This window comes from Martes martes, assembly GCF_963455335.1.
Source record: "Martes martes genome assembly, chromosome: 14".
Lineage (NCBI taxonomy): Eukaryota > Metazoa > Chordata > Mammalia > Carnivora > Mustelidae > Martes > Martes martes.
This window is the reverse complement of record NC_137902.1, coordinates 85,614,571-85,642,356: the sequence shown is the minus strand read 5'-3', so window position 1 is coordinate 85,642,356 and position 27,786 is coordinate 85,614,571. Positions and strand designations below refer to the sequence as shown.

Here is a 27,786-nt window from a genome sequence, read left to right as displayed (position 1 = left end):
CATTGCAAAAAGTTACTTACATAATCTTTCTTTGATTATGCATTGATTAATATAAGCAGAACTCCTTAAAATTATAGATCTGATACAGAAATGTACATGATTGTAAAGAGTCAGAGCAGCTAGATTAGGACTGTTAAAAGACGAAATCACACACACAATAAAAAAATAGAATCACAAGTGAGGAAACTTAAAATATTTAACATGTAAGGGTAAACAAATAGTGAACTCATCCCAAAGTATTTACGATTTCCCAGATTGGATTTCTTCTTATAGTTTTTTCCATTTGTTTGAAATAAATTCTACCTTTGAATTGTCTAGGTAGGGATATGACAAAGCTATTCGGAATTTGGGTGGCTTCTTAAGGTGTAGCCTAAAATTTTGAGGCTTTTAAGGATCTGCCTTGAATGATTGGATAGATGGAAGGGTAGATAGAATGATAAACTTGTGATTAAGCTTATTCATATGATGGGCTATATGTATTCTATATAGAAAAAAGATTCATTTTTATTTTATATGATGTACATCTAAATAGATTTTTTTGATACATAGATTTTACTTGTTTTTATTTTCTTTTTTAAACATGGTTTGCAATTAGCATGGAAATCTTTTTTTTTTTAAAGATTCTATTTATTTATTTATTTATTTATTTGAGAGAGAGAGAGAGAGAGAGATCACAAGTAGGCAGAGAAGCAGGCAGAGAGAGGGGGGGAGGGAAGCAGGCTCCCCGCTGAGCAGAGAGCCTGATGCGGGGCTTGATCCCAGGACCCTGGGATCATGACCTGAGCCGAAGGCAGAGGCTTAACCCACTGAGCCACCCAGGCGCCCCTTTACTTGTTTTTAAGTTAGAGTATTTTGTGGATGGTTCTTGTTAACAAATACATTCAATTACTACAACTTTTATAGCTATCATAGGATTAGATCTGCCAGTCCAAAGTCTAATTGTGCTAAAGAATTAAGAGACTTTAAATCTAATTGTATTTGTTTGCATTTTAGGCCCTTGATGAGCCTCCCTATTTGACAGTGGGCACTGATGTGAGTGCTAAATACAGAGGAGCCTTTTGTGAAGCTAAGATCAAGACAGCAAAAAGACTTGTCAAAGTCAAGGTACAGTATATGTAGATTTTATATGTTCAGTATTTGATATTTAAACTTTTATTTGGTGCGTGTATTTAAGACTTTTTTCTGCAAGGTGGGTTTAATTTTTATATAAGGGTTGTCAAATACCTGAAAACAAAACACTATTTGGGATTTTAAAGTATTCTAATTAGGATGAAGTTAGATTATTACAAATTGATATTTTTAATGACATTTCAATATAGACAGACTTTGTACTGTTTGTGTTGTTAGCCTTTTAGAGCTGGAAAGGACCTTAGAAATCATGTAGTTTAATTTTTTTTTTTTTCCAAATTTTTATTTGACAGACAGAGATCACAAGTAGGCAGAGAGGCAGGCAGAGAGAGAGGAGGAAGCAGGTTCCCCGCTGAGCAGAGAGCCTGATGCAGGGCTCTATCCCAGGACCCTGGGATCATGGCCTGAGCCGAAGGCAGAGGCTTTAATCCACTGAGCCCCCCAGGCACCCCATTTGGTTTAATTCTTAATTTTAGTACCACCCTCCACCATTTAACCATCAAATTGAGATGTGATTTATAATTGATGGTGTTTTAGATAATAATAAAATAAGGTAGATCTAGTTGTTGATTTCCTTATTTTCTTTTTTTAAAAAAAAAATCTTTCTTAAATACTTGTGTTTTGTCTCAGATAATACAGAAAAAGAAATGTAATTGTTTACATTTTAGTAAACTATCAGTGTCGAAAAATATAGGACAAATGAAATATTTGAAGGTAGATATTTATTCATTTGTCAATTATTTACTGAGTGGTAAACTGTGCAGGGTACTCTGTTAGGTGGAAGGAGGTTGGGGATGTGGGGATGACCCGATCTTTGTCCTCAGAGGATTTATAGTGCAGATTAGCAGATACCCTGTAAAACTTTGGTTTGAATATCACCAAGTCAAACAGGCCACAGAGGTGTTTGTCCAGTGGAGAGTTTCAGATTCTCTTCTGGAGCTTTTTCCGTGCCTGTACTCTAGCTTCCTTCTGTGTGTAGGGATGAGTCGAGAAAAGCTTCCTGTGATCCTGATTTACACTCTAGTTAAGATCCGTTGTGGTTAAGACCTGTAAATTAACTATAGGAGTCTGGTCTTGGCCACACCATGCCTTTAGTTTTCACACGTGTGGTACCTGTGTGCTCTTCCGTGATTTGATTTTTGTGGGTACTCTTACAGTGTTCTCAGAGTGGCGTTCCCTGTTCTGATTTCACACACTGGTGTTCCCTGAGCACTCATTTTTTGCCACTACTATCTTGGAAATGCAGACAGAGCTCCTACTAGCACATGCAATACCTTACTGTCAGACAAACGCTTTCCCTCCTGGTAGATCGCTTCTTTAGTAGAGCTTGGCATACAGGTAAGACTTTAGTGTTAGAAAAAGGTGTTCCCTTTGGACAGGAGCAGTTTTACTCTAGGACCCCTGCTTTGGTTTGCGGAGCACAGGCTGGATTTTAGCTCTGACTTGCAGTCTCAGCTGGGTGTTGCTGTGTAATGAATGAACCAGCTAAATGGCATCTATCACTCCTGCCATTTCTTGCTATTAATAAAAGGAAGAGAACTGTTAGTCTTTACTGCTTCTGTTGATAGCACAGAGTACCAGTATCTTGTGCCTTGTAAATAACAGATACCTAAAACTTGTTAATTTTTTTGGCCACTCTAAAAATCTGTAATTCAAACTTAATTATTTTCTCAACAGATACAGTGGTATACTTCTGATTTGTTTATGATTCAGATAAAGTTCATACATTTTCAACAGTTTGTTGATATACTTCTTCCTCATCAGTTTTCATTGATCAAACATTTACTATGTGCTAAGTACTTTGTTAGGTTTTGAAACTCCAGTGTTAAAATCTGATCTCTGTCAGTGGCTTACAGTGGCTTACAGTCTGAGCGAGTGACAGAAATAACTAAACACATAGTTTAAATAAAGCATGGTAATGCTTTTGTGTGAGACAGAAATGCCTGGGATGCTATAAGACATCTCTTCACAACTTCTTTGTGAGCACATTCCGTAGATGGAGTACCGCAGACGTCTGGTAAGACCATGTTGATGGTTGAATCCCTGTAAGAGCTGTTGCTTTGTGTAGGGAAAACAGCTTTCTTACACTGAATATTGAAGCTGTCTTATTTTCACCAACTAATGCAAAATATTTAAACTTGAACCCTTGTTTTTACGTAATCTCCTCACGTCTGGTTTCCCATTCTCTGCGTCCTGTACTGATACAGAGTACAGTAAACTTCGGGGGCTTGACCGCTTAAGTTTGAGTCTCAGTTCTACTGTGTACCGGTTCTGTGATCTTGGACCAGTTACTTATTCTTTCTGCTCCTCAGTTTTCTTATCAACAAAGTGGGAACCATCATACCTACCTAATAAGGTTGTTGTAAAGATTATGTGTTTAATGCTTGAGCCTGATGCTTAGCTCTCAGTAAATGTTGCTACTAAATAAGCTACAGCTTATTATTAAACTAGGTCTTCCGAGAATGATAGAGGACTTAATAGCCTAAGGTCTCCACCTGTTTTTCCCTTCCCTCCTTCTTTTTAGGAAAGGAAATTATACTACTAAGGTAATAGCTAATAGTATTGAATAAAGTCTAATATATGAAACACCAGCTGATTTATTCTGGAAAGTTGTCTGTCTAAAATAATAAAGTTTTCAGTTAATCTGGTTAGGTATTGAGAGTTATATATACTAGACAGCTGTGTTAGATTACTTGTAATGAGAACAAATTCATTCGTTGATGAAATTGTGTCACTTGATTTTGTGTGTGTGTGTGGGCTTGTTGCTAATTAAATTTGTGATCTCTAGGTAACATTTAGGCATGATTCTTCAACAGTGGAAGTTCAGGATGACCACATAAAGGGCCCACTAAAGGTAATTCATTTATTTATTCATTATTAATTCTAATGCTTCAATGGGAGACATTAAAAATTATACATGGTTATTTCTTTTTAATCATTGGCTGTTTTTGAGTTGATAAACATAGTTCTCTCTCAATAGGCCAGTAGTAAAAAATAGAATATTCAGTGAAACTTGATGTTATAAGAGAACCCGTGTTTAGAAATGAAGTAAACATCAAGGAAGCATTGACTGCTTTTTATTTACTATCTGTTTCCTTTTTACCATGTTGTACTTCCAGAATTAATAGGTGATGAATTAGGGATTAAGTGATGGAGGTTCTGTGACAATGTGAAAAGTGAGGGAAAAATTCCAACATGTTAAGAACCTCAGGGCTTCTATTTATTTATTTATTTATTTATTTAAAGATTCTATTTATTTATTTGAGAGAGAAAGAGCATGGGGAAGGGCAGAGGGACAGGGAGGAGCAGACTCCTCTCTGAGCAGGGAGCCCAACATGGGGCTTGATCCCCAGACCCTGAGATCATGCCCCGAGCTGAAGGCAGACGCTTAACTGACTGAGCCACCCAGGAGCCCCAGAGAGCTTTTAGAGTGCTAATTTGTTGAAACAGCTACAGGCAAATGAATTATCAGACAAAGTGTTAAGCATGTTACATACAGATAGTTTTATTTATTTGCATTCATTTCTCCTCACTGGTGGATGAAATCAGTGCTATTCTACTTTCTACTAGTGAGCAAGCTAAAGGGAATGTGTGGGTAGCCACTGTGTGCTCTTTGGCCCTTTTGAATGTCTGAAAATTGGACAATGGCCTGCCTGGATGAGTTTTAAGAAATGCTAACAGAATTGAAGAAACATTTATAGATACAAGAAAAATTCTTTACTGACACAGCTGTACTTTGGGGGAATTAGATATGTGTATCTGCCAGTTTGTTTGTGATTGATTGGAAGACTTCTTTTTTTGATTGAAAGATTTTTAATTGGATCCCTAGAGCATTAGTAGGCACTATAGAGAGCTAAAGCTTGTAATTAAAAAAAAAAAAAATTGCCTTACAAAAATTATTTTCCACCATTCCCGTTTTGTAGGTGCCATTTTTAATGCTATGTGCATGTGTTCATGACTTGCAGGGACAAAAAAACCCAAAATGTGTATACTTATAATATGATGCTTGTCACCATTTATTTAGCACTTAGTATGTGCTCATGCTGGGCTAATAAGTCTTTTACACATACTGTCTTACATAATTCTAACAGCTCTTCACAGAAGACACTAAAGGAACGTAAAGTAATCTGGCCATGCCAGCCAGTGATGACAGAGCCAAAATTCTTGTCATTGAAGCGTGTGCCCTCTGAATGTTCAGAACACATAGAATTCTGTGCCTTATTTGTGTTCTTGCCGCAGAAGCACACCAGCATAGCTCTCACTGACTGCCGCCCTGTTCGCATTGGCTCAGGCCAGCTCCTACCAGCTACAAAATACGCGCAGTGTTGTGAAGAGATAGAAAAGGCAACCTCTTTGTATCCTCAGGCCCTCTTTTTCTCCTTCTGCTCCTGCCTCTTTATGGCACAGTTGGTTTATTTTACTTGTTTGGCTTTTCTTACTTTATTAAATTGTTCTCTGTCTATGATTAGGGCTAAGGATTTTGATTTTGACATAGGCAGGTATATTAAATTTTATCTCAAGATTGTTAAAGTATTTTCTTTTGTCTATTGTTTTTTGTTTGTGTGTGTGTGTATAGATTTTAAGTTGTTCCCTGATATGCTTCATAGCTTTCTATTACCTAATAGAAAGTGTCAGCATTTCGATAAATGTTTCTCTTAGAGGAAATAAACCTACCAAAAGTGATGGTCATTTGATCTCAATGTATTTTCTAATGAGTTCACATGAAACTTAATACCTAGACTACTTACTAAATTAAAAAAATGGTACCATGTATTTATTGACTGCAGTCGTTTAAGAAAAGCTCTGTTAATTCTTGTGGGGCTAACAGTCTTTCTCTGAGCAAGTTTGTTTTTTGTTATCACCATAAAGACCAGATACTTATATTTTATTTTTATTGGGGTATAATTGACATAATATGTTATTAGTTTTGGGTGTACAACATAATGATTTGATGTTTGAACAGTACAGTAAGTTTAGTTACATCCATCACCATCCATAGTTAATTTTTTTTTTTTTTTTTGCTTATATTAGAGACTTTTAAGATTTACTCTTCTTAGCAACTTTCAGATATGCAGTATGGTATTACTGACTATGGTAACCATGCTGTCTGTACATTACATCCTTAGGACTTAATTTATTTTAAAACCGGAAGTTTGTACATTTTGACCACTTTTACGCATTTTGTCTACTCCCCACTCCCTTCCCACCTGTGGCAATAACCAGTCTGTTCTCTGTGTCTATGAGCTTCTGTTTGTTTGTTTTGTTTTTTAGATTCCACATGTAAGTGATATCATGATACTTGTCTTACTCTATCTCACTTAGCATAATGTCCTCAGAGTACATCCATGTAGCACATGGCAAAATTTCCTTCCTTTTTATGGCTGAATAGTATTCCATTATATACATACACATGTATGTTACATACACACATACTATATTTTTAAATTTTTATTTATTTATTTATTTCTATATCCATGCACCCGCCAGTGGATACTAAGGTTGTTTCCATATCTTGGCTGTTGTAAATAATGCTGCAGTGAACATGGGGGTGCTGATACCCTTTTGAATTAATGTTTCCTTTTCTTTGGATGGGTGCCCAGTAGTGGAATTGGTGGGTCATAGTTTTATTTTTAACTTAAATACCTCCATACTGTTTACTGTAGTGGCTGTACCAATTTATTTTATATTCCCGGCAAGAGTGCACACGGGTTCCCTTTTTTCCATATCCTTGCTAACACTGCTTTTTGTTGTCTTTTTGATAATAGCCATTCTAACAGGTGTGAGGTGATTTCTCACTGTGGTTTGGATTTCATTTTCCTCATTAGTGATGTCAGCATCTTTATATGTACCTGTTGACCCCATGTGTGTCTGGAAAAATGTCAGATCTTCAGATCTCTATCCATTTGCTAATCAGATTGTTTTTTTGCTCTTGAGTTATAGGAGTTCTCTCTCTATATATTGGATAATTAACCCCTCATCAAGTACATGATTTGCAGATACTTTCTCCCACTCAGTAGGTTCCCTTTTCATTTTGTTGATGATTTCTTTCACTGTGTAGAAGATTCTTAGTTTGAGGTACTTATAAAGACCATATGAATGTAATTGCCGGCATTTTCTTGATTAGATGGAAAATATTTTAAATGATTGTCATTAGTGGTACATTATAACTCTTAAGGAGATAGCACAGCTCTTTCTTAACTGTTCCTACCTTTCCCCAGCCTCTTGGAAAGAAGAGTACTAATATGAGGCAAGGATTGTCAACTTCAGAGATCGTGGTTCTCAAAGTGTGGTCCAGAGACCTCTGAGGGCTCCCAAGACCCCTTTCAGGGAAGTTATAAGGGCAATACTATTTTCATAACAATACTTAGATATTATTTACCTTTTTTACTATGTTGACATTTTCACTGATGGTACAAAAACAGTAGTAGGTAAAACTGTTGGCACCTTAAGACAAATCAAATCAAATCAATAGTTTTTTTTTATCCTTCGCCACCATGCACTCAGTTAAAAAAAAAAAAAAGCTAGTTTTTGTTTTGTTCACTTACATTCTAAAAGTTTTTCTAACTTTTTAAAAACACTTTAGGTCGGAGCTATTGTGGAAGTGAAGAATCTTGATGGTGCATATCAGGAAGCTGTTATCAATAAATTAACAGATGCAAGTTGGTACACTGTAGGTAAGGGAATAAATCTTTTAAAAATGTATTTTCAAAGATCATACAAATCAAAATTTCCTTGATTTAGTTCCTCCCCTAACGCCATAGGTATTATTTCTGTTAATGTTTTTTGTTTTTGTTTTGCTGTTAATGTTTTTTAAATCTTTCTGGTCTTTAAAATTTTTAATTCATAAGTATGTGCATAAAGTATAATTTGAAATTAGTGTATATATTATACAGTTGAATTTGTAGCTTTTTCCACTTCAGAGTATATCTTAGAGAAATTTTTTTTTATCTTGTTTTTAAGTGCACATTTCGGTAGTGTTAAATGTATTCATGTTATGCAACAGAAATTTCTTTTAATTATGGTAGTATGTTTCATAATATTTGATGTACCATAATTTATTTTCTTTTACTGATGATGTTGACAGTTTTCTTGGCATTACAGTAAATGCTGGATTGAATGTCTTGTATATGTACGTTATTCTTGTGTTTCCCTGGTATATGTGTACATTGAGGACCAGGCATGGTGAAGTGAAATGTAGTTTAAAACTTAGGTAGTGAAAACTGCCTTTCTAGAAGGTGGTATTCATTTCCATGGACAGTGTATGAGTGCACTCATTTTCCCAGCCCAAGTAAAAGTTGATGTTAATAAGCTGTAAAAATGTTTGCCCATTTGGATACAAAGTAGTATCTCAGTTTTGTTTTATTTTTTTTTAAAGATTTTATTTATTTATTTGATAGAGAGAGATCACAAATAGGCAAAGAGGCAGGTAGAGAGAGTGAGAGGGAAGCAGGCTCCCTGCCGAGCAGAGAGCCTGTTGCGGGACTCGATCCCAGGACCCCGAGATCATGACCTGAGCTGAAGGCAGCGGCTTAACCCACTGAGCCACCCAGGCGCCCCTCAGTTTTGTTTTAATACTCCCCTCCTGTGATTACTAGTGAGATTGAACATTTTTTCATATGTTTATTGAAAGGAAATCATTTTATTTGTATTTTCTTCTTCCAATTACCATCTTTTTATTTATTTATTTATTTATATTTTTTCATTTGAGAGAGAGAGAGATTTATTTATTTGAGAGATTTGTTTATTCATTTGAGAGAGAGAGAGAACGACCAGTGGTGGGGGGTGGGGAAGGGAGTGGAGAGAGAGGAGAGAGAGTGAGAGAAAGAGAGAGAAGCAGACTCTCCACTGAGCAGGAAGCCCAATGTGGGGCTCAATCCCAGGACCCAGAGATCGTGACCTGAGCTGAAGGCAGATGCTTAACCATCTGAGCCACCCACATACCCCCCCCATCTTTTTTTTTTTTTTTTTTAAAGACTTATTTTAGAGAGAGAAAGGGCTCACACACGTAAGTTGGGGGAAGGGCAGATGAGAGAATCTCAAGCAGACTCCCTGCTGAGCACAGAGCTGGACGTGGGGCTTGATCTTAAGATCTGTGAGATCATGACCTGCGCTGAAACCAGGATTTGGAGGCTTAACTGACTGAGCCGCCCAGGGTGCCCTTTCAGATTACTGTCTTAAGGGTCTTCCCAGTCTCTCCCTTGTCCTATTGGCGTGGTTACATTTTCTTATTTTTAGGAGGTGAGATCTTTGTATATTCTGAATATTAAACCTCTGGCTACCTTAGTTGCAAATACTTTTCTCCTATTTACTTTTATTTCTGCTGTCAGTTTTCACAGTTTTTCCTGTGGTCACCTTTTGCTTTGTAGTTTTAGTTTTGAATCTTGTTTAAAAGGGCTTCCTTTCATCAGTGTTGTAAATTTATTATCCAGTGTATTCTTCAGTTTCTAGTTTTATTTATTTATTTTTATTATTATTTTTTTTAAAGATTTTGTTTATTTATTTGTCAGAGAGAGAGAGAGAGCACAAGCAGGCAGAGTGGCAGGCAGAGGCAGAGAGAGAAGCAGGCTCCCCACTGATCAAGGAGCCCGATGCGGAATTCGATCCCAGGACTCTGGGATCATGGCCTGAGCCGAAGGCAGCGGCTTAACCCACTGAGCCACCCAGGCGTCCCTCTAGTTTTATTTTTGTTTTGCAAAGAGCTGTTTATTTTACCTACAGTTTATTTATTTATTTATTTTGGGGGACATTCTGAAATGTCATATTTCCCCCCCATCAATAGCCAATTATTATTTATTAATAGGGGTAATTCTTATACTTTAATGACCTCATAGGTGAGAGTAAGCACCTAGTTAAAATGATGTTGTCAAAATTTGATGGACCTTTGAAATAGTATAGATGAGTTTTGTTTATATTTTTGTGGGATGAGAAAAAACTTGGTGAAGAGAGGGGAAATTTTAATTTGAGACAGGAAAATCTGATTTTATGTAGGTGACCAGACTATGAGCATGTTCTTTGTAGTAAGCCTAGATCGTAATTATGTACGGTATTCAGTCTCATAAATCTGACATTTTTATCATTGAATATTTTAGTTACAACATTAAAAACTTGTGCTAAAAGTTATTTATCCAGTGTCACATAGTTTCACTTAAGATATAAGAACCTAATTTTGTTACTTAGGTAAAAATTGCCATTTCTAAAATCGAAGCCTGGTAACTTTAGAATAGAGGTATTTTTTCCCATAATTTGTGAGGAATGTTAAGTATATGCTAACATTATAATATAAAATAAATGTATTATATGTATGCATAAACTTACAGTAAATTTGCTGGGACATTTTAGTACTTTAAATATGTAGTTTTCAATTAGGAGCGAATTTGTCACCCAGGGAGCACTTGGCAATATCCGTAGACACTTTGGGTTTCAGAAATGAGGAGCCACTAGTGGCATCTAGTGGCCAGAGGCCAGGGAAGCTGCTAAATATCCTACAGTGTTCAGAATAGCCCTCGTGATAAAGAATTATCCGCCCTGAAATGTTCGTAGTGCTCAGGTTTAGAAACCCTGCTTTAAATAGTAAAAGCAGAATAATTTTTTAGGTGCAGTTTGAATATATAAATTTGTATTCTTTTTGTTTTTTGTCCAGTGAATCTGTCAGTATTACCAGCTGGAAAACTTGCCTTTCTTTGACCACTTTGAGAAGGGTTAATTAACATTTAGATTGTTTTTTCCTAAAATGCTAACTTTTTTTTTTCCCCTTAATGTTTTCTGGGTCAGGGAAGATGTTTTCATTTCAGGTATATTATTTCGTTATCACTAGAAATTGGAAAACATATTCTGTATTTGAAGTTATCAGAAAACAAAATGTGGACTAATTTTCAGATGTACTCTTCTGAAACAATAGTTATGTTTGCACTCAAAATTAAATGATAATTTATATCATCTTGTTAATCTTTGAAAAATCCTTCAGTAGTTTCTAATTTTACTTCCTCTCTCTCATAGTTTTTGATGATGGAGATGAGAAGACACTGAGACGATCTTCACTGTGCCTGAAGGGAGAGAGGCATTTTGCTGAAAGTGAAGTAAGTAATCGTTTAATGAATGATTGTGTCTTCATATTTTGTATTGGGGGAGCGTATTTTTCTTTCTCAACTCAAGCTACTTACTTGTTAGTCAGGAAAATTCATTAATACCATTATCATGTGATCTGTGAGTCCTGTTTAAGGCCTTGTGTTTGAGTACCAGGTGATATGTTCCGTCCCCCCGCCCCCCGCCAAGAATATTTTAGCATTTGTCCACAATGAAAATTCAGTGATCTTGCTTAACTATTATTTTTAGGCAACTTTTATGTAGACTCTAATTTTAAATAATTATAGAAAAGAGGTGTCCATTTGTAATCCACTTGAACCCCCTCATCATTAAAGGATCTGTAGATACTACAAGTCGTCCCTAACTGCTGCTGCTCGCTGACGTCATTATAGCCCCTCCTCAGAGATGCCTTGTCTGACTGCCCTTTCTAGACTAGTCCCTGCCATCCTCTCCGTCCTTTCAGATTGGTCGAAGTTTCTTCAGAGCGTGTGTCATTCTCTGACATCAGGATATGTGTATGTGCTTAGTTATTTGTTTATTGTCTGCCTTCCTCCCTAGAAGGTGTCACAAGGGCAGGGATTTCATAGGTCTTCCTCACCACTCATTTCCAGTTCCTTGAACGGTGCCCGGAATAGAGTAGGCACTGAATAAATGGTACTCAGATGAATAAATGAAGTGCTTATATTTGACATGGACTTTGCTCACTGCTTTACCTACATCATCATATTCATAACACTGTGAAGTAGATAGCATCATTATCTTTAATTTACAGATGGTGAAACTGATGGTCAGACCTGGTTCTCAAACCAGTATTTTCTAGTACCAAAGCCATGCTCTAGAATTGAAAGGTGTTAAGTTACTAAGAATGGAGGGAGGGTTTACAAAGTTTTGTAAATCAGTAGTTTGCAATCCAGAATTTTGAAAATGGACATATTGTTAAAGTGTTATATTCTGTAGTCCAGCCTATAAATATTAATGCACAGCATGGCCAAACCATGATTACTTTTCTTCTTGTCACTATTTAGAACAGTGTTTCTTTGGGGACATTTTTATATTATTTATTTGACTGTTAAACTTTATTTTATGTTTTCTTGTTTTGAAAATATTTTCCTTTTCCTTAAATAATTGAATTCCTATGTCCCAAATTTCCAAATTTATGTTTTCTTGTTTTGAAAATATTTTCCTTTTCCTTAAATAATTGAATTCCTATGTCCCAAATTCCAGAATTTGGGACAGGTTCTGTGTATTGTGATTCCGGCCTATTTTTTTCAGTCTCATATTATAACATTTCTTTCTACTTATTTTTTCTTTTCCTATTTTTTTTTATTTTTAAGTTTTTATTTATTTAAGTAATCCCTATACCCAATGTGGGGCTCAAACTCACAATCCGATATCAAGAGTCACATGCTCTTCCGACTGAGCCAGCCAGGTGCCCCATTTCCCTGAACTTCTGTCTTATAAGACTACTTGGTATTTTCGGATTATGATTCATATTCTTTTCTTGGTTTCTGCTGAGTACTGCTCTTAATGTTCCTCCGTGATGTCTTTCATGAGCTTTCTAAGCAGATTTGATCCCTTTATCCTTTGATCCTTTGGCATTTCTCTTATTCTTAATTTGATGGTCTTTTTTATTACTATTCTTATTTTCCCTGTAAGATTTTAAGCTGTTTTGCGGGGTAATAGCCTTATTTTTGTCATTTTGATAGGCTCTTCTTCCCCCCGTCCCAGTGTTTTCTGTATAGAAACCTTCAGTAAATATTTTTTTAATTAATTGTGAAGCCTTAAATATAGGAATTATATACAACTGTAGAATTGGCAGTGAATTTGGCTTTTTGTACTGATAAAGTAACAGTTCTCTATAAGTTTATGTAATTTTTTAAATGTTTTATTTATTTAATCTCTACATCCAGTGTGGGGCTCAAACTCACAATCCTGAGAGCAAGAGTCATATGCTTTTCTGACTAAGCTAGCCAGGAATCCCTAAGTTTATATAATTCTTAGAAATAATTTCATTTCTCTTAGAATGTGTGTACAGTTATAGTAGGTCAGTGAATACATATGGGGGCTTAAAGACTTGATTTTTCATCTGTTTAGTGAAGGCATGTGCCTTATTTTTTTAATCCAGAGAAATATCTAAAATACTTTATTGTTGCCCCCTTCCCTCCGCCCCCACTGCCAGGAGAATCGTATAGTTAACAGGGCAGTTGTAGTGTAAAGGCTGAAGCAGTATGAACAAGTACCTCAGTGTGTCCTTCTCACCTTCAAGGTGGACACTTTTACTGTGTGTGTCTATATGCGTTAGACTTTATATTTTGCTAGAGGGTACTTAGAATACTGGTGTATTGTATCCCATTCTCATAAGCCAGGTGCATGCTATGTTAGGTAGTAGAGACACAAGGGTAAGTAAGCCAAGTAGACATGGAATTTATCCTTGAGTAACTTACCGTCTGTTGGAGGAGAAAAAGCATTAATCAAACAACCATATATTCTAAGATTATATATGTACAGGGTTCTGTGGTAGCATGGCCAGGAGTGTATTTAATCTGCCATCTATGTATTCCTTCTCTTTATTTGATATTTTTGATATTTTCAAAAAACATTTTTAATTTGTTGAAAAATTACTCAGAGCATTGTTATTATCAGTAATAACTTTGATCTTGAGCAGAAAACCACATCAGACTGGCAGTGTTTGGGGTCACTAATTCCATTAAGAAGCTACATACTTAAAGACTTAAATTTAAGATTTCCATGTAAGAGAATCACAGCCACACTTCAGTCGGTCAATGCCGGCTCTAACAGTATTGGTTCTAGCCCTAACCGGCTTCGTGAGGGTGTTGACACTGCCTGGGGGTTGGGGCATTTCTGCAGAGCTTGTTGCTCAGAAGTAGTTTCATCAGCTGGTATTCGCTGTGCGTTTACTACTTCCTATGTGCAGTTGATAACTCCAAAGAAAGGTTAGTTAAATCTCATCTCCGTATTTCCTATAGCCCATTTAGGAAACAGGGCCATAGGCATGTCTCCCCTAGGCCTATGGAATTTTCTTTTAGCTTTAATATAGCTAGGAGTGTCTGATTTTTGCTCTTTAGGTTTTAATGAGACAAATTTTACCCTTCCCTCAGTCTTTTCTCTCACTTGAAATAGAGGTGCTCCTACTTTCCTGGACATGGTTTGAGGCTAGGGACAGAGATAAGGCTTCGTACTCCTCTAACTCTTCCTTACATAGGGAAAGTAATCAGAAATCCTGGATATTTTTTTGTTTTCCTATAACTGGTGACTTACCAGATGGTTAAAACAGAAATCCCAGTACTTGATAGAAGTCTCTGCTTTCACAGGAGCAACCTTAATATTAGGGGAGTAAGGTGGGGCATTTAATCCTTATGTTCACTTGACAGAGGTAAATCCAGATTAATTTATTTTCTCTGTTCAGCAAATATTGTACTTTGAAATTTTGGGGAGGAAGCATAATTAGGAGTTAATAACAAGTGACTTCTTCTTCTTCTTCTTCTTCTTTTTTAAGATTTTATTGATTTGAGGGGCGCCTGGGTGGCTCAGTTGGTTGAGCATCTGCCTTTGGGTTGGGTCATGATCTCAGTGTTCTGAGATCGAGCCCCACATCGGGCTGCCTGGTCATTGGGGAGTCTGCTTCTCCCTCTGACCCTCCCCCTTCTCATGCTCAGTCTCTCACTCTCACTTTCTCTGAAATAAATAAAATCTAAAAAATAATTTTATTTATTTGAAAGAGAGAGCGGAGTGAGAGACAGCACGAGCCAGGGATGAGAGGCAGAGAGGGAGAGGGACAAATAGACTCCCTGCTGAGCAGGGAGCTCAATGCAGGGCTCAATTCCAGAACCCCAGGGTCCTGATCCTGCGCCGAAGGTAGATGCTTAACTGACTGAGCCAACCAGCCACCCCTGACAAGTGACTTCTAGAGAGGTTTTATTTTGTATATTACTGTATTTAGACCAAGTTTTGCCTCCAGATTTATTTTATTTATTTATTTTTAAAAATCTATTTATTTGACAGAGAGATTGAGGGAACAGAGGGCAAGGGAAAGAATCCTCAAGTCGACTCCTCTACAGAGCATGGAGCTGAACACAGGGCTCTGTCCAAGGACCCTGAGGTCATGACCTGAGCTGGAATTAGGAGTCAGATGCTTAACTGACTGAACGACTTAGGCATCCCTCCAAATATCTTTTAAATGCCTGACTTAAGCTGAATTTGCAAGATTAGATTTGATGTCCTATAAAAGTTAGTAGTTTTTGTCTTCTGAAGGAATTGATCTTTATGTTTGACGGGTAGTACCTTTTCCCTATTTCAGTATCCTTTGTTGTTGGATACATAGACCTATGTACCTCAGGTGCATTTACATATATTCTAATAAGTTATGCAATCTAACAAGTTATGCAAGATTATTAATATGGTTCCCCTTTCACATTTTATTCATCTTGCTTCAACAAAATTATCTGTTTTAAAAATAAAAGTTAAAAATTTCCTTTTAAATATTTACAGTTTATATTTAGATAGTCTGATTTTTTAAAATCTAAAATACTATATACCCTTTCATGTAACATCCTGGTTTGTAACTTTGAGAAGTTTTTTAAAAAATTTTTTATTTTTTGGAGAAGTCTTTATCCTAAGTAGTTTCTCACCCTCACTTCCGTCCTGACAGTTTTTGTGGAGTCTTTAGTTCCCCTGGTATTTTAGAAATTATCTGTAATAGCAGAGGTTCTATTGGAGAGGTGAAAGGAATAGCAAATGTATGGAAGATCTTAAAAATGCAGAAAAAGCAGCATTATCAAAATTAATATTCGGAGAATGCAGTTAGTTGGGATAGTGTCTTCAGATTGAGACCTTAACTTTTTAGTTAGATAAACCTTTTTAGGAAATAATGGCAAGAAAAATCCAGGAAGTATCTAATATTGAGAAGTGAAGGGAATCATTCCAGGATTCCTTTTTTCTTCATTCTGCTTATTATTAACCAACAACCAATTCCTCACCTGGAAATCATCATTTTAGGATGGGGTGAGGGACAAACGGTTTGACATGAACTGTCAGTTGACAATAGGAAGTTTACTTGCTGATCATTATCTTCATACCAATCACCGTATTGGATGCTGCAGACTAAAAAGGAAGGGAAAATTAAATGTAGAAAAGTCAATATTTACATATTCTTTAAAAAAGGTGTATTGCAGAAAACGTTTGCAAAGTAATAATATATCCTATATAAGCCTTTTTTCAAACAGTTGATGCTTTTTTGGGGGATAATTTTGTTACCTATTAAGAATTCTATATTACGGATTATGATTCTCTTTGAGCAAAGAGAAATTTGATTTGCAATTGGCCCCATTTCAGATGCTAGGTCCTTACGTATAGATTTCTTCTCTCTCCGGTCTATTTTCTACTGAGCTGTGTTTTATTTTGTATTTTAATCATTCTTAGAAGTCTGTCAGCCTTCAAAAAGATAATGAAACCATGAAGAAAGAACAACTTAATTTTTTTCACTCCCCCCTCTCACCACCCACCCCCCCGCCCCGTAATGGGTTCATTCATCTTTATTCTAATATCTTTGAAATGACAGTTGTCTATCTTTAGGAAAGTTGTATTTTAGTCTTCCTTGGGGGCAGTTTTTAATCTTCAAATCTAAGCATATTCTTAAACTGATTTGGTTTAAAAAGGAAAGAGAACTTGCTACGTCATAACTTTGATGGGTTTATGTTCTTACCCACAGACATTAGACCAGCTCCCACTCACCAACCCTGAACATTTTGGCACTCCTGTCATAGGGAAGAAAACAAATAGAGGAAGAAGATCTAATCATATGTAAGTCCATTTTCATAACTGTTAGTTGAACCTGAATTCATTTCTCCTTCTAGTATTGTTTTAAGAGTTACTAATTTGAAATTGTACTTTGCAAAATGCTAACTGGATCTCGTAGCAATTTCAGACTCCTTAGCGCGGTGCTTGAGATTCTCCATGCTCACCCAGCCTTAACAGCTGCGTATCTGTCTGCCGTTTCTCCCTGCATGCGTCTTGGTGCTGTAGTCAGAGTGGAACCAGTCAACATTCGCTAGATACATCCTTTGTTTTCCTGATACTTTGCTTTTATTCGTGCTTTTTTTTTTCTTTCTCAAATGCCACCTTCCATGTCATTATCTCACTCATTCAGTCTCCCAACAGAAATGCTCCCACCTTTATGTGAACTGTTTTGTGTCTCCCTACTCTTTCCTTAAAAACAGACCTGTTTTCTTTCCTCTGAACTCTCTAAATTCTTTGCATTTATCTAATGTCAAAAACAGTATTTCACTTGTTATTGTCTTTGTAGTATTTGTTTTCTCTTCCTAATAATCTTAATCTCCTTGACAGAAACCATCTTACTTATTTTTATGTCTTACAGTTGTGACATATATTCTATCTGTTTAACAAATTACTTTTAATGGGCCATGCATAGGCTCCAAAAGGCTCTAAATTAAAAAGGATCACAGGATCGAAGGGTCATCAGAGATAAACAATTTTCCAACAGTTTGAGAAAGAAAAGTCATTTATTGCGAAGGACTGGGAGGCACAATGGGATCAGACTTCTCCATAGTAATACTAGATGCTGGTAGTCACTAGAATGCAGAATGTTGGAATGGAAGTCTCTATTAAAAAGGTGGACTCGGTTACTTAATATAATGGAACATTGGGGGAAAATAAAGTATGATGGCAACAAATAGAGAAAAAATAGCAAAGGCATTAAGTAGCTTCCCCTGAAAATTGTATCAGAAAGGAAAACTTAGGAGGATGGAGGGAGAGGAGGTGGCTTAAATACAAAATTAAGTCCTAGTAACAGTAGGAAGTCGACAGAATAATGCCTACAATGTATAAATCAGTGTAAGAGTATTATTGAGAGATAAGGTACTAACTATCAAAGAAACAGCTGGAATAGTTAAAAACATAGGTGCCTCCATGGGAGCAGGTGAAGAAAATTGGGAAGGATGAGTTTTTAATGTATTCCATTGGAGGTTATTTTAGAAACAATTTTGAACATTTCACTTGGGTAAAATTCAAAAATTTTAACGTGTCTGAGCCCAAAAATTGTCAGAGTGGCAGTTAAAAATAAATATTGAGTCGAATTACTGAAATCTTTAGCATAAGTGAATGCTTTCATTCAGTACTAAGAATCACATATTAAATATAAGTATGGCTCAGCTTTGGAGATAGAAATCGATCGGGCAAGGGCTCTCTCTCATATTGGGTACTTTCAGCCTTAGAGGAAAGTGATGGAGATAGGTGTTATTTTTACCCATATTAATAATTGGGGACATTGGGCTCAGAGACAGTAAGTAATCCAAGGAACACACTAAGGAACGGACAAGGACTTGAACTCACCCATGCTCCATGGGCCTTTTCCCATTCAACTGATTGACTCTTATTTAGATAGAGTAGTACTTCAGTTACTTTCTAAAATTGTTCTAACAGTAAATAAATAATGACTCATTGGAGGGAGGAAATTAAAAGACTAATCCTTACACTGAAAAAATATTTCATATTTGTATTTTCCTACTATACTTGTGATTCAGACTACGCATTTTTTTTTCTTAACTCTCTGAAATTTTTAGAAGATGTTTTTCAATTAATTACTAAGTGAATAATTTCTCTCACTTGGGATTTAGCTTGCTGATGACTTGATTATCTTAGGGTATTCAGGGTATAACTATTATTTGCTCTTCTCCATACGACTTGTTCCATCCAGAAGGAGAAATAAATGAAAAATGTATGTTAGCATTACTCATATGAAAGCATCCTGTTGTCATTATTTGATGTTACTGTGATCTAATAATGTTATCAGTTTTTCCAGAGGGATGTTTTATTGCTGTAGAATATTCACTGAAGCACTTACAAGATAAACCTTTCAATGTCTCTTTGAAAATTAATGACTTCAATTGTGTATTAAAATTTTACCTACCATTGCTCATTAGAGTCTTCCGTAGTTTTGGTAGTCAACTTCTAATTGTGATCATTGATATCAGAATAATGAGGTGGGGTATATTTGATGGAAAATTATTTCATTAGTGAAGATTTCTACTTCTCTAGGTTTTGAGAGTGGCAATGTGGCTTGATTGTTAAGAGTGTGAACTCTGGAGCCAGGTGGCCTAGGTGTGAATAACTCTCTGCCATTTCCTTGCTCTGTAGCTTTGGGCAGATTACTTAGTGTTCATGCCTCAATTTTCTCATCTGTAAAATTGAGATAATAGTATTACCTATCTCTCAGAATTGTTGCAAAGATTAAATGAATTCATACCCTTAAAGTGTTTATATAGGAAACACTGTGTAAATACTAGATATCAAACGTCATGTATTGAATGTAAAAATTTTCATCAGATACCAGTATGTGACTTGACTTCATTCATAAAAATATTTACATGTGTGAGTATATAAAAATTCTGCTTACAGTGTTTATGTCTGATAAGTGGAACTGGTTTTGGCTATATTATTGAATTTTTTGAAACAACATTTCCATATTTTATATATATATTGTAAGAAAAACAATTTTTGTGTCCATAAAAAATTCTTTTTAAATTTTGAAAAATAATTGCATCTAATATTTAGACATGTTTTATCTTTCTTCAACTGTCATCTACACATGTAAACATAAATTTGAAGCAAGATAATTTATAGGGTGTCACGTAGAATGATCTTTAAAAATGACCCAGTTATAATGTATTAAAAAATCTATTAGCTGAGGTCTCCCTTTCTTGGAAATGAGACTAAAGCTTGCAGTTGCCACTGAGCAGGTTGATCTTTGCTTTCTGAAGAGTCCAGCAGGCGTTCTGAATGATTTTCCTGTTGAGAATCTCTGTGTATAATGAAAGATTTGCTGTTGGGGTTGTATTGCATATGTGCAGAGTTAGAAGGCCAACGAGGGGTTGAGAATTAACTATTACAGTTAATTCTGAAGCCCTTCTCATCTGTAATCTTGTTTTGCTTGCTCTATTCCTTCCCCCTCACGATGGTGGTCATTCTCATTGCCAAGAGATGTTACAGTGTTTTCGCTTAGCACTTAACGCCATGGTATGTAGGCACCACAGGCAAGTACCACAATTGGGAATTCCCTTCTCCTTTTTTACAGTCCCTCAGAGTTCTTTCTCCCCTTTCTGAGTGATTTTCTACAACAAAGTCTTGGACCTGGACCTTATGGTCATTTATCTGACCTTCATTTCCTCTTCCATTACTCAACTAAAAAGTCTTCATTTGATTCTCTGATTGTCATTTAAAATTTAATTTTGTACAAAGATAAATAAGGTTATTTCTTCCCAGGTTTCCCCAGACTCCATTGCTTACGAGTATATCACTATTTTTATTTTCTTTTAACAACTTTTATTTTATTTTTTTTATTAAGATTTTATTTATTTATTTGACAGAGAGAGATCACAAGCAGACAGAGAGGCAGGCAGGGAGAGAGGAGGAAGCAGGCTCCCCGCTGAGCAGAGAGCCTGCTGCGGGGCTCGATCCCAGGACCCTGAGACCACAACCTGAGCCGAAAGCAGAGGCTCCAACCCACTGAGCCACCCAGGCGCCCCTCTTTTAACAACTTTTAATCCACATGGCAGTTAATGTGCCTCCAGCTATTCCAAAATTGATTATTTTTGATACCTTCCTTCAGTTGAGTTTTATTTATATTCTACCTTTAACTACTTAATTCAAATAAATTCAGCTATTTTCTTAAGATTATCATTTTCTATTTTAATTTTTTAAGGCAAGTTATTGATCATTTAATCAGCACGTAAATTGATTGGATTTTGCTGTTACAATTTAGCCATTGAATATCGATGTTTTATTTCTGCCTAAATAATAGAATAACTGAAATCATAGAAACATTTGTGTACCCTCACCCCTCAAAAGTGTTTTCCAATAACCTGGCAAAAGTGCATATGCAGCTGCTACAGTAGAAGTCAGTCTGCTTGCTGTTATTTTTTTTTTCTCCTTCAGAAAAAGAATAAAGCATAAGAAAGCTTAAAATGGTTCTTGATAGGGATTGTGTATGGACAGGGATTTTACCCATTGACAGTACTAAAGTTTACCCAGTAAAGTAGTGATGTGTACCTGGTATTTATAGGTCTGCAGATCTTTAAAAAATGTTTTTCACTGAGATATAATTAACATGCCAAAATTCACCCTTGTAAAGTGTCTAGTGTGTGGTGTTTTTAGTATATTCACAGATTGCATAACCAGTACCACTATCTAATTCTAGAAGTTTTTTTTTTTTATTTGCTGTTTTATTTTGATAAGAGAATTTGATTCTAGTTTCCTTCTTGATTAAAAATTGGGGAAAAAATAAAACCCTTTTATTGGTAAGTATATACATGACCATATGTTCTATGTTTTAATCTCTAAAGAGCTGTACATTGTTAGACTTCCTGATACTGACTAATACAGGTTTTTAATTTAGTGTACAAAATTTGACACCGAGTTACTTGCCTGAAATCATAAGGATCATTGAAGTCAGTTTTTCTGGTTGCATCTTGTCATTTGCTGTTCTTTGGCACACATCTTGTCTAAAGTTCTTCTTACTTAACTCACAATTAATTTACAATTAATAGTGATGTGCAGTCAGTTTTAAATAATTAGCGTGGTAAACATTTCCGTGTAGTTAGCTTTGTTTCCAGTGGGTATCAGATACCATGTCACAAAGACAATGCATTATTTTGTTCTGGCTCTCTAAACAGATATGATCTTACTACCAAAGAAGCAACGATGTCAGAGGGCTATAACACCAAGCAGGTTCTCTGCTTGCTCTGTGTTTGCTCCCTTAAAATATTTTTTTAAATTATTTTTTATTATTTTTACATTTTATTTTTATTTATTTGAAAGAGCACACGTGAGCTCATGAGCAGGGAGAGCGGCAGAGAGGAAAGGAGAAGTAAATTCCCCTGCTGAGCAGGGGGCCCAAAGTGGGGCTTCATCCCAGGACCCCAGCATCATGACCTAGCTGAAGGAAGATGCTTAACTCACTGAGCTAGCCTTAAATAAAATATTTTTGGTGCTCATTTATTTCAGTTCACTAGTTTATTGAGTGTCTTGGGTAAGTTATTTCCTGGCTAAACACCTCCAAGAGGAAAAGTTAAGAGAGCCTTAGTTGTAGATAATGGTGTGGTTTATACTGGTTGTGTACATTATACTGCTTGTATACATTTTATGATTTTAGGAAAAATAAAATTAGAAATAACATAGTAGAAAGAAAGAAATCTATTTAGTTCATTTATTTACTCAACAAATATTTATTAAATATGTATGCTTGTGCCAAGCACTGTTCAGGTACTTGGGATATATCAGTGAATAAAACAGGCATTGATAAAATCTCTGCCCTTAGAGCTTATATTCTCGCATATATGGGAGATAGGCAATAAAGAGAATACATAAGAAAGAACTAAGTAGATTATATTAGTATGATGGATTTGTAAATGCTGTGGGTAAAGAATAAAAGTGAGGAGAGATTGGGGCACATTTGAATGAGAGGGTCAGGGTCACCTAATTGAAATGACAGTTGAAAAGATACTTAGAGGAGTCCAAGGGTTTCCAGATGTTGAGGAGTCGAGCGTTCCAAGCTGTTTGACTGCAAAGGGGAGTAGAGAAATGAGGTGGCAGTAGCTGGTGGGGAAGGTGAGGTCAGGGGATTTTTTTTTTTTTTTAAAGATTTTATTTATTTATTTGACAGAGAGAGATCACAAGTAGGCAGAGAGGCAGGCAGAGAGAGAGAGGAGGAAGCAGGCTCCCTGCCGAGCAGAGAGCCCAACTCAGGGCTCCATCCCAGGACCTTGGGATCATGACCTGAGCCGAAGGCAGAGGCTTAACCCACTGAGCCACCCAGGTGCCCCAGGGAATTTATTTTTTTTAAGTGAGAGAAATAATAGCATGTAAATAACAGTATGCTGAGGGGACTCAGTGTAGTAGAGGCAGAAAAAAAAATTGATACAGGAGAGAGAAATGAGAACTCTTGGAACAAAATCTTGGGGTGGGGGGGGCAGGAAATCTAGTCCATAAATGGGCACTGGTTTTAGAGTGGAACTTGAACATTTGATATGAAGGGTGGATAGGTGTTCTATGTAGGCAGTCACTTTTCTTTTTATATGTCACTTTCTGATGTCTGAAGTCTTCACACTTGTTAAGTCTTAAGAAAGAAATGAGAATTTTCAGAAAGATGCAGATGACTTTGTGAGGCAAATAAAGCCCAGTTTTCTCTCTATGTTTTACAGATTTAATATATGTTATGCATGATACTCGGACTTTCTGTCTTGCTAATGATAATGACATAAAGAGTGTCCCTTAAATCCTAGCTGAATAAGTTTTTTATGACTGCTTTGAAAAAGCAGTAATTATGGTTTTAAGTTTGGTTGTCTTCTACAGTCATTAGAAAGTGAAGAGATAAAAGTCATTGCCCTTGAAAAACACTTCTGATCAATTAGAACTCAGACTTGGGAGGTCTGTCCTTATTATCCCAAGCTGTATGCCTATTTTTAAGGTTTTATGCTTTGCTAATATGAAGGTGTATTGGTTTTTCCTACCTTCTACTTACTTCCTATGTCCCTACTTACACTGCTTTAAGTGCCATTTGAAATAATCCTAGTTCTCTAGTTCTCAGCAGCAAACTTGAAAATTTGCTTTGTTTTTAACAGGGACAGTTTTTAAGTCACTTGATCGCTGAAATCAAAGAGTGATATTTCCCATATCACTCCAAAATGTTTAATATTATTATAGTAGTTCTTGCTTTCTTTATAATTATGCTGAAATATTTAAAGGAGTGACATGTTGCCATCTCCTTGGAAAGGCATCAAGACAAATTTTTGGAGTATATTAGATTGTCGCAGTCAACCAAATAGTTAAATCATGTTTAAGGTTTTTAAAAATAATCCATCAGTTTACACTTTTTCTCAGTGAACTTGGTCATTACCAACTATCTCAAAAATGTTTTCATCCCTGTAGGTAACTAATACTAACCATTCTTCTATTTTATTTTGTAAAAAAGAACCCATAGTGCAGTCTCTTGATTTCTTGTGTCTTCACTTACTATGGGCGTTTTGAGCACTCAGTTAGAATCTTTCTTTTCTTTAACACTGGTTGTGGGCTTTCTTGGAACCAGATTCAGAGTGGTTTTATGTTTTTTTTTTTTCCTTTTTAAAAAGTTTTACTTTTTGGTATACTTTTGTCTAACAACAAGTGGATGGTTTTCAATAGTTTATTTTTCTGCTGACAGTGAACTTCTAATTTATTAGTCTAATACACAGTGGAAACTGAAAGGAATTTCTAACCTAATACAAAGTAACAGTATTGTACATTTTATCAGTGCCTAGTTTGTGTATATTTGATATTAAGGATAGCATTGGTGATCTCTTATCAGATTGTCTTCTCTCCCCACCCCAAGTCCCCAATAAATAAAGATCTTTCTTCCCCTTTTTAAAATTAGCTTTGTATTGGGAGTATAAAATTACTATCTTCAGAACTTCTTTAATCTGAGAGTTGGACCTAATACATTTTAGTGTAGTACTGGGATGTTTTGTCTTGGACCTTCAGTTTTTTGAGGGTTTGGGGACCAGTGTTACTCTGTTCTGTTCTTCCCCCTTAACCTTTTAAAATAGCACTAAATAAACCTGAAGGATGTTTAGGAAAATGATATGCTTTCTTCTAATGATGATCCTTTTTGTTATTCTTTAGAAATTTAGAAAACTTGAAAAATTTAAATTTGCTGTTCTGTAGGTTTTAGAAAATGGGATAAGATTTGTAGAATACCTTTACTTACCAACTTGGCACGCTCATTCTTTGTGAAGATAAATGGAAATATCTTATTTTTTTCTTTCCCTAGACCAGAGGAAGAGTCTTCTTCATCCTCCAGTGATGAAGATGAGGATGATAGGAAACAGATTGATGAACTACTAGGAAAAGTTGTATGTGTAGATTACGTTAGTTTGGATAAAAAGAAAGCACTATGGTTTCCTGCATTGGTGAGTAACTTCTGTATAAAAGAGTTTAATTTTCAGCTATTTAGGTTCATGAAAAAACAACTGATAATCTTTTTTTTTTTTTTTTTTTTTTTTTTTAAATTTATTTGTTAGAGAGAGCGAGCAAGCACAGGCAGACAGAGTGGTAGGCAGAGGCAGAGGGAGAAGCAGGCTCCCCGCCGAGCAAGGAGCCCGATGTGGGACTCGATTCCAGGACGCTGGGATCATGACCTGAGCCGAAGGCAGCTGCTTAACCAACTGAGCCACCCAGGCGTCCCAACAACTGATAATCTTACTAGTGTTTTTCATAGGTACAGAGTAGGGAAATGGTACTAGCATCATTTAGTTTACACAAAGATTACTTTCAAAATTGTCTTTGAGTACCAAGAACTCTTAAAATCATCCAAGAAAGGCAAAATTACAGTAATTTTAGAGGGTAGGTATGTGGGAGTTCATTATACTGCTCTATTTTGGGTAGAAGATTCATAATGCAAACTTTTAAAACTCCTAAATTCATCATACAAAAGACTGTAGAAGAAGAGAATCTTTTTCTGCTGTTATTTGCAAATGATGTCTGTTTATCATTCTTTTCAGTGAACGTGATTTGTATTCTTTATCCTGAATGCTTATCAGCTCACTGTTTTGCACAAAGTAATTGCCCTATAAATGTTAGCTCTTATAATTAAAACTTCTGTTATATCTTAAGATTAAAACTAAAGAGGGCAATTATTTGTTTTAATAAATGTAAATACTTTATGATACCTTCGTACCTCTGCATATATCCATCTACCCATCCTAATAGTTATTGGATGCCTGCTATCTGCAGGGATTGTGTTAAGACCTTTACAAGGACTACGAGGCAGGTAATATTATTTATCCTCACTTAGAGATCAGGAGACTGAGTATTAGAAAGTATTAGAAAGACTGAGTATTAAGTAACTTGGTTAATGGTGAGCTGAAAACTTAAGTATCAGGGTGTATGATCATTTCTTTTTTCCCAAAGCACTAAGATTCTTTGTAAGAATTTCTTTTGAAACATGTTTTAAAAAACAGTTTTGTGTGTCTTTTTCTAAAATAATAGGAATACTAATTTTTCGCTGTTAATATATTCAGTATTAAGATTCTCTCACCCATAGTTTCTAAATAATTTCCTTGATGATGAGAAAAATATTTAAGGATTTCTATTGTTGAATTGTCAGTAATTAGTGTAGGAACCATCACAGTATTATTTAAAGAATCTTAGAATTATTCATATATGTAATCCTCCCCCCGAAATTGGATAGTGGATGAATAATTTTTGTCATCTAGAGTGTAAAATTGTGTTGTGAATCAAACAGTCTTGACATAGTCACATAAATAGTATTTGGGTTTCAATTTTTAAAATTAGTTTTTATAAATTGAGTAAATTTTGCAAGTGTTTAGTAACATCATTGTGTTAGGATGTAGCCCCCATGTGTTGAGCATCTGCCATGGCCAGGTACTGTGTGAAGCTGGTTCATATAAATAGTCTCATTGAATTCTAACTGAGACTGGAAAAATAAGGGGTATTTACCCTGTTTAACAGGAGGAAGTCTTAGCTTCCATGACTTACACAGTCTTCCTTTTCATTTTCCTTCACTGTTTTCTCCTCTAACCAACCTTTAAATGTTGTTGTGCAAGGTTCAGAATATATTACTCTGTATTCTCTTTAGGGTGATCTCATCCCCTTTTATAGTATCGGTTGCAGAGTTATCAGATAAGAATGCCTTAGGGACCAAGACAGTCACACACATGGGTGAACAGGATGAAGTATGGATTATTGTTCCTGAGGCGGAATGAGAAGCGAACCCATTTACACACTACCACCAGCGCTGGCCAAAGCTACCATATGTGTAGTTTTTGAAACACCTAAGAAAGTGAGTCCTTCAATAGCTCAGTTGGTAGAGTGGAGGACTGCAAAACCCATGAGAAAAAAAGAAAAAGGTAGATTTTGTTCACAGTTTTAGACCCAAGTTTAAGCCCCGATACTTTGAGTCCCAAGTTTATATCTTACAGTTCAGACTTCCATTCTGACCTCTGGACTTGGGTATCTATTCAGTTTCTCCATTTGGATGTCCTTCAGCCATCTCAAAACATAGTATGTTTCAAACTAAATGTATTCTCTCCTCCCTCCTTCCCAAACTTGGCCCTCCTCCAGTGTTTCCTCTCACAGTGAATGACATCATTTGCACAGGACAGAAACCTGAGCGTCCTAGGCTCACTCAGCCCTTCACTTCCCTAATTGCCTCTAATACTCTCTTTCCTTTAATATGCAGTTGCCACCACTCTCTGTCTGAGTCACCGCCTCTCTCACCAGGGTGGTTGTGGTGGCTTCACCTCGTTCAACTCGTGCCCTTCTCTAGCCCATTTTCTTTACAACAGCCAAAGTAATTTTTTATTCCATTTTATTTATTCTATTCTATTTTATTTTATTCTTTTTTTAAGTTCTATTTATTTAAGTAATCTCTACCCCCCCATGTGGGGCTTGAGTTCAAGACCCCAAGATAAAGGGTCGTATGCTCTTCTGACTGAGCCCGCCAGGCACCCGCAAAGTAATTTTTATTTCATTTTTTCAAAGTATTTT

The 27,786-nt window shown here is 36.0% G+C and overlaps 1 protein-coding gene across 5 annotated transcripts in view; it reads left to right on the top strand.

Annotated features, from left to right (window-relative positions):
* Nucleotides 1–27,786, top strand: part of ARID4B (AT-rich interaction domain 4B) — a 142,236-nt gene that overhangs the window by 57,035 nt on the left and 57,415 nt on the right. For all 5 annotated transcript variants that reach the window (XR_013967918.1, XM_080822832.1, XM_080822834.1 and 2 more), the window contains exons 3-8: nt 994–1,104; nt 3,917–3,982; nt 7,712–7,802; nt 11,125–11,204; nt 16,940–17,031; nt 25,049–25,187. Coding sequence is in view for 4 of the 5 variants with exons in the window: in XM_080822832.1 (XP_080678958.1) it covers nt 994–1,104; nt 3,917–3,982; nt 7,712–7,802; nt 11,125–11,204; nt 16,940–17,031; nt 25,049–25,187 (579 nt within the window). In the remaining variant the exon portion in view is untranslated. The remainder of the gene's footprint in view (nt 1–993; nt 1,105–3,916; nt 3,983–7,711; nt 7,803–11,124; nt 11,205–16,939; nt 17,032–25,048; nt 25,188–27,786) is intronic.